This window comes from Carassius auratus, chromosome 11 (genome assembly GCF_003368295.1).
Source record: "Carassius auratus strain Wakin chromosome 11, ASM336829v1, whole genome shotgun sequence".
In the NCBI taxonomy this organism is placed as follows: domain Eukaryota; kingdom Metazoa; phylum Chordata; class Actinopteri; order Cypriniformes; family Cyprinidae; genus Carassius; species Carassius auratus.
Window position 1 is genome coordinate 8,052,835 of NC_039253.1, and position 7,514 is coordinate 8,060,348.

Genomic DNA, 7,514 nt, shown 5'->3' on the forward strand with positions numbered 1-7,514 from the left:
AATATATATATATATATATATATATATATATATATATATATATATATATATATATATATATACATACATACATACATACATACACACACACACACACACACACACACACACACACACACACACACATATATATATATATATATATATATATATATATATATATAAAATTCTATGAGACTGTAAATTACTTTAGTGATATTTAATAAAATATTTACTTCTTGTTCAAAGGACCAGAACTGAAATATAGTTTTTGTATGTCTCTTTTTGTGGTTTAAGTGGATATCTTTTGGCAGTGAAAAAGGGGACATCAGCATGAAATATCCATAAATCTGCTTCTTGTTTTACATTATATATTTTATTTGGTTCATTAGCTGATATCCTGCATAATAGTAAGTACCCACACACATTGTGTTAATTTTGGCGGTACGAAAACATATATGTTTATATTTATAGATTGATCACTGCATCATTTCACAGCTTTCTCATGACTTGACATTGTATCATTGATGCAAAGGAAGTTGAGCTTATTAAGAATTCAAGCTTAATGAGAGCCGGCAACCCATGCTTCTCTAAGGAAATGCACTTTCTTTGACCTTTCATGTCAATCTGCAAAAAAGGTTAAAAAGTTGCTTTCCACGCACTGGCGAAGCCTGTATTTATGTGCTTGTGAGTCGGAGTCAGAGCAGCTTTGTATAGCAACAGAGGTCAGACTGGAGAGTCCCAAATTGATTTCAAGGTAACACACTGTGGTATAACTTAACTGTTGTCTGTAAAAAAGAGCAAAAGTGTGACTGAAGTGTCAGACGCACCTTAAATGCTTAATTATTGATACTTGGCAACGTCGTCAGAAGATTCGCTCTAAAATCCCCCTGTGTAAAGTACAACATCAGACTGAAACCTTCCACGAGTTGAATGACATTTATGAAATAAAATGAACCGGTGCAAAGGCAGAAGGAAAATATGACTGGGAACCATTGGTTTAGTGAGAAATAGGACATTTTTGAAGTTTTAAAATGTCCAGGATGGGTCTGTGAGTGCCACTTTCTCTCTGTACTTTAAGTAAGCTTATTATAAAGTCAATATTAGAGCTGTTTCAACAGTCAGCCTCAGGACATTGCACACGCTTCTCATTTAACCAGGAAGGTATGAGCATGATAATCTATTAGTCATTTTTACACTCAAAGAGAGTGAGAGTACTTTGCGAGTGGTACTGTATGTTCGTAACATTTTGTTCAAATGTTCTAACCAGGCTCATTTATAAAAAACAATTAAAGGGATAATTAGACCCAAATTCTGGGTATGATTATTGCTCTGTGTCAGACTGACCCTAATTGGATACAACTGAATGAATAAAATACAATTCACTAATCACATTTTGGAGAGAAAAAAAATAAAAAAACTTTAAACTTCCAAGAAGCTTCAATACATCTCACACATTAAAAAAAAAAAAAAAAAAAAAAAATTGTATGAACATATGATTTTTTTTTAAAGCTGCATTTAACAACCTTTTAACTTTGTTTTTCACAAAATGCAAAACTTATACAAAGTATTTTGCATATATTTTTCACATTTTAAATTCACAAGTGCATTTCTTTACAAAAAGTCAATTAAATGTGCTTTTCGTGGAGAAAAAAAAAGAAAAAAAAAATATATATATATATAATATTATATATATATATAATTCTTGCCTTATTGATCCTTAATATGAGGGTTAATTAGAAAGAGCATGAACTTTATATATACTATTTGCTAAAAAAAAATTTAATATTGCTGCTATTTTAACTTGAATGTATATAAAATGCAAATGACGAACATTTATGTAAAGTGTTCCTGAAATGCATTATCCCTTGATGACGTCTTTGCAGCATTCCTTTTCTTAAAGCAATAATAACACACCTAAACTGAATATTAGGTTAACATATTTGCAGTCAAATGAGGGGACTTTCCTTAAACGAAGAAAACAGCCCTGGAAAAAACACACACAACACAGTGTGAAACTCAATTGGCATTGGGACAGCAGGCTGTTTAAGACTAAACCAACCAAACTGTTCCGTTATCACATGACCTATTAAAATTCTTGTTCCACTTATGTAATAAAAGGGACTAATATATTGTCCAACTGTGAAATTATCCATTTAAAACACGTTGCATTTGTAGTTTATTGCATTAGCCTTTCAGGGTTTTTTCTTGTTGTCAGTTCCAAGTACTATCTGCATATTAAGCACAGGTTTATATTTCTCAGTATTCACACTAAAGTGTGAACCTGTAAAAACCTAGATTACACCCAATGCCTCAAGGACACATCACAAATCTGCTTTTGTCTTTCCTTTCCATGTGCAACCAAAATAGGCAATGCATTCTGTTTATTAAGTGACTGAAGGAAGTGTCTCATGAACTCCGCCTGTGCTGAAGGATGCTTTGTCATCCTTTTGCTGTACTTGGAGAGAAAAACTCCCACTTCTTTCCACCAGTTCTATTAGAATGTAAATTTTTAACTATATTTTATGAGCAGACCTCAAAACCAAGGGTCACATTTTCCTTGCGTCCATTATTCAGTTTGTTCAATTTTTGGCTATTTTTATAAATAAATCAAATTATACATTCCAATGAATGAACGAATTAATTACTTAATTAATGAATTTATTCAATAAAATAAGTTATTTTGGTGAGAGAAAACATGAACCAAAATCACTAATTTTGTGCCGATTATATGTGCATTTTATGCATCACACTGGTTTTCTTGTTGATAAGGTTATTCATTTTAGCAGTATGTTATATTGTAACATGGACCTAGCAAAGTAAATGCTACCTAATTCTTTATACGTGGCGTGAAAAGCGCGTGAAAGCACCGCAGCCGCCATTGGCACGTTTCATCTTACCGCGCTCGGAACTAAAATAACCGGGTGATGTCAGTCCCGGTGATTCAGCCGGTCCTCCGCCTCCGCCCTCTCCCTGCGCCGCCATGAGGAGTTCAACGTGACCGCCGCCGAGTACAACCGGCCACAACAAACCGAGCCGCAGCACGAGAGAGCCATAAGCGGCTGCACGTGCAGCACCAAGTGCTCCCGGTGTGAAGTAACGGCGCGCATCTGTTACTATTGTGTAACCATAACAACGGCGCCGTGCTCGCTAGTGTGCCAGTATCATGTCAGGGGAAATTTGTTAATGAAACTTGCATTTGTCCTTCGATGGAGCAACAGGTGCTCTGGACATCACTCATCCGACATCAGTTTCTATCCACTGCACGCACGCACGCACTGACCCGCGCTCGCGTGTTTGTAAAGCAACACAATCCTTTATGCAAACACAGCTCACGTTTGTTTGGTGAAATTTGCTAGATTTGAGAGTAGGTCGAAAACAAAAATATTTTAAAGTATGTGTTTAATTTTAAGTATTAATTTATACACCCTTATAATCATACGTGCATTTATTTATATTTTACACACACGCTTCTTTCAAATGTGATGTTCTGACATAATAACGATGGCAAATAAGTCGGAAGTACCATCATAATTACGACGGTAAATACATATTTTGATGCTGTTTTTGATGGTAGGGTAGTCTAGATAAAATACTCTGAACGTTCTGCCTATATCTACATCATAACATAATTTCAAGTCAGTCATAACACACGTTCCTTAGACGAGCTGTTATTGTGCGCTGAGAGAGAGAGAGAGAGAGAGAGAGAGAGAGAGAGAGAGAGAGAGAGAGAGAGAGAGAGCAGCAGCATGGTGGGACACGGGACAGGGGAAGGCGGGCGGTCTACTCTAAATGGGTTGAGCTCTCAAAGCGCCGTCACACACGTGAGGCTCATGTGACTGGTGCTCGAGACGTGTCTGCAGTCACAGGGTTTATTTAACACGTACTTCAGATCCACCCACATACACTCATTTAACCAGCACCGGAGCAGACAAATGCCTCCTGCACCTCCACCTCACAACATCACTTCTGCGTCCTAGTTTTGAGACAGCGTATCTGGAACCAAAACTACTTTTTTCGAGGAAAATACATGTGGACTTTTATGAGAGAATAAAGGATCTGCTTTTTTATTTTTATATATACGCATATATATATATTTTTTATTTTCATTAAATCTACCCTATTCTTACATCAGTAAGACGTATTAATAGGGTAAAATGGAAAGGATTACCAGTGCTCAGCCTCCTCCATGCATGGCCAAACACGGCTCTATGGATATCTCTGACATGCAAGGGTAAGTCAGTCTCAAGTTGTTGCGTATTTATGTCTCTGAAAGCTTTCCGGGGAGCTAAATATCTTATTGTCTGTTTTATTTAATTATTTATTTTATTGTATTTTATAGAATGGACTTTCCCATGTATGTGTATAAATCCCGGCGGGGAATGAAGCGCAGCGAGGACAGCAAGGTACGAAATGCGCAATTACGCACAAACATGATCGCGCACACTTTTACTTGCAACGTTTGTTGGATATAAGTTTATTTTGGTGTTTTAAACAATATTTATAATGCACACTTCACATTTCTGTAGTTTTGCTTTGTTATTGATGTTTTTTCTCCGCATGGAAATTAATATAAAATTTGTATAACTAACCCCCAGGATACATACAAATTGCCTCACCGATTGATCGAGAAGAAAAGGAGAGACAGAATAAACGAGTGCATCGCCCAGTTGAAGGATTTGCTGCCCGAACACCTTAAACTCACTGTAAGTAATATGGGAGTGGATCGGCTCACCTCACTTTGTTGTAGTCTAAAGCGCCATCTGCTTGTTGATTATGAATAAATCATTTTTGTCCTGCTTTTGGATTAGTCACCTACTGTAATGTGCTTGATATACATTTTTAATATATTATTAACTTTCACTTGCACTCCATCTTGTGAATCTGGCTTTAGTTAATTATTCACATGTCAACAAAGCATGTTATATTGTCATGTGGAATATCAAAATATTACTTGCACGCACACGCGCATGCACTGGTGAGCGCAGAGGAGTGTCTCTGTTCCTTTCCCGCGCAGGTTTGTCCTCTCTGAGCCGCTGCGGAGAGTGTTACATAAGAAAGATCAACATGCTTATCTGAGCTCTTCCTGTTTTAGACTCTGGGACACTTGGAGAAGGCTGTTGTGTTGGAGCTCACACTCAAGCATGTGAAAGCCCTTAACAACCTGCTGGAGCAGCAGCAACAGAAGATCATTTCCTTGCAGAATGGAATCCAAATCGGTGAGTTTTCGATCATGCAAAAGGAGCGGCACACTAAAAGTGTGACTGTGTCGCAGGAAGTGGCCCTGCTGAACTTTTCACCTCCCCTCCCCATTCATTTGTTTTTGGGTGCATTACAAAATAAAGAAATTGAGACACGCTTGCGCAACGCAGTGAATGATCTGGCTTAGAGGACTGTTGTGAAGGAAAAAGTTGACATGGTTTCTAAACTTTATGGTTTTATTGCAGGTGAACAGGGCAATGGGCATTCAGAAAACAGCGAGGAGATGTTCCGTTCCGGGTTCCACTTGTGTGCCAAGGAGGTTCTTCAGTTCCTGGCCAATCAGGAGACCGTGCATGACCTGACACCAACTCACATAATCAACCACCTTCAAAAAGTGGCATCTGAGTTCATTCAAAGCCCGACAAGTCCTCATCTAGACGAGCCCACTCCCAAAGCTCCAGAAATCAGGGAGAAACCAGCAAGCCCACAGCCGAAAGTGGCAGAGGGTCACGCCAAAAACTGCGTGCCCGTCATTCAGAGGACTTATCCCCACAGCAGTGAGCAAAGTGGGAGCGATACGGATACCGACAGTGGCTACGGGGGTGAGCTTGAGAAGCGTGAACTGAAAGCCCAACGGTCAGTCTACTACAGCAAAGATGCCGGAGATCTCAAGCACGGTGGCAACATTAAAGAGGAGCTGGATGAGCCGCAGACCAAGCGGCAGAGGTCTGACTCTTCAGAAGATGAATCTCTGTCGGGGACAGATATAGTGGGTAGCCACAGCCCCTACATGAGCTTCTCTCCACACCAGCCCCTTTGCATGCCCTTCTACCTCTTTCCGCATGGAGCAGCTGCAGCATACTTGCCCATGCTGGAGAAGTGTTGGTATCCCGGAGCCATGCCCATGTTGTACCAAGGCCTCGGCAGCTCCCCGGAGGGTATCTCCCCCGAGAAACTCCCCTCATCCCTGGTCATGTCCTCAAGAGTGGGCTCCCCCATCACCACTATGACCCCCATGGACTCTCCTGCACTCCTGCAGGCCCTGAAACAAGTTCCCCCATTAAACCTGGAAACCAAAGACTGAGGACTCACTCTAGGGTCCACAATAACCCGCTCTCTGAATGTCTTGGTCTTGAGAGTGGACTTCCCTGCTGAATAAGCTCCCAAAGAGGGTTCGGTTGAAGAGGCTGCAAAAGCAAAGTTCAAAGACGCACCCTCAAGTACGGCAAACAGCTGTTCTGATTCCTCTCAGACGTACGCCGGCCTCCCTCCAAATGCAGAGACACATATAGACTCTCACACAACTTATCAACTCCCTCCACAACCAGCAGAAAACACCCAGAGATGGAACGGTCCACGTGGACAGACGGGTAAAGGAGGCCTCGTGCACAGCACTGTGAAGAAGTGAGCTCTGTCCTTGGAGAAGAAGGACCTGGGGTTGGTAAACGGCTGCTCTTTGCACTTACGCCGAATGTTTAAGTTGAGAACAATACAAAACAATAACCCAGAATGTGACGTGCAGATGGTCCCCCAATGACAAAGCCTTTTCCCTTTGCACAAGCACCTTTTCATTTGTTGAATGTAAACGAAAAATAATTTTTGTAATAAAACATCACCCCTGTAGATGCTGCTTTTTTTGGACATTTCTCTGTGCCGTGGTGCTTGCTCAGGAAGCTCCACTCTCTTATGCTTCTGTGACCGCTTTAACTGATAAGAACCGTCCATTTAGACTAGAATGCTACCAAAAAAACATCTTTGCTTTGGATTGGCCCGAGTCTCAAGGGCCTGAGTTTCCCTGCATAAACAAGGAGAAGGGACACTCGTGTAAATACAGTAGTGATGTAATCACAGCTCCACTGTAGCTTTTGAGTTTGTCATCCATTCGTGCACGTAAGTGAAGTTGTTGTGAGGTAACTGCTTGTGTAATTATTTTGTTTATACTATTTGTACATCTGTATTTTTGATACGTGACCCACACATTCGTTCACAAGTTTTAGAGCTGTGTGCCATGAGATTGTGTACATAGCTTTGGACCTAGACTCGATCTGCATCATGTTCTGTGTTCACTTCTGGTCAAATTAGGACATATCTTGGTTCATGCTGTTGCCTTTACCTGTTTAACGGTAAACATGATGGCTGATATCTACAATTTTAATCCTGGATTCTACATAGAAGCAAAAGAAAGTGAATGTAATGTTAAAACCAATATATTAGTTTTGTACAGGAAGAGGTACTTACTTTTTATTTTGGGACCTAAGAGAAGGTTGATTGATGTATATATTTTGTCTAAAAAAAGTATTGTTGACATACATTAAAGAAAAAGTATTAATAAA

At 39.8% G+C, this 7,514-nt stretch overlaps 1 protein-coding gene across 1 annotated transcript; it reads left to right on the forward strand.

The window, feature by feature from the left end:
- Nucleotides 1–3,877: 3,877 nt before the first annotated feature.
- On the forward strand, nt 3,878–7,514 carry LOC113110917 (class E basic helix-loop-helix protein 40-like). Its single transcript, XM_026275207.1, has 5 exons — nt 3,878–4,213; nt 4,322–4,385; nt 4,578–4,685; nt 5,075–5,198; nt 5,427–7,514. Exons 1-5 carry the CDS (start codon nt 4,137–4,139, stop codon nt 6,263–6,265), a joined length of 1,212 nt encoding a protein of 403 aa, XP_026130992.1. The 5' UTR covers nt 3,878–4,136; the 3' UTR covers nt 6,266–7,514.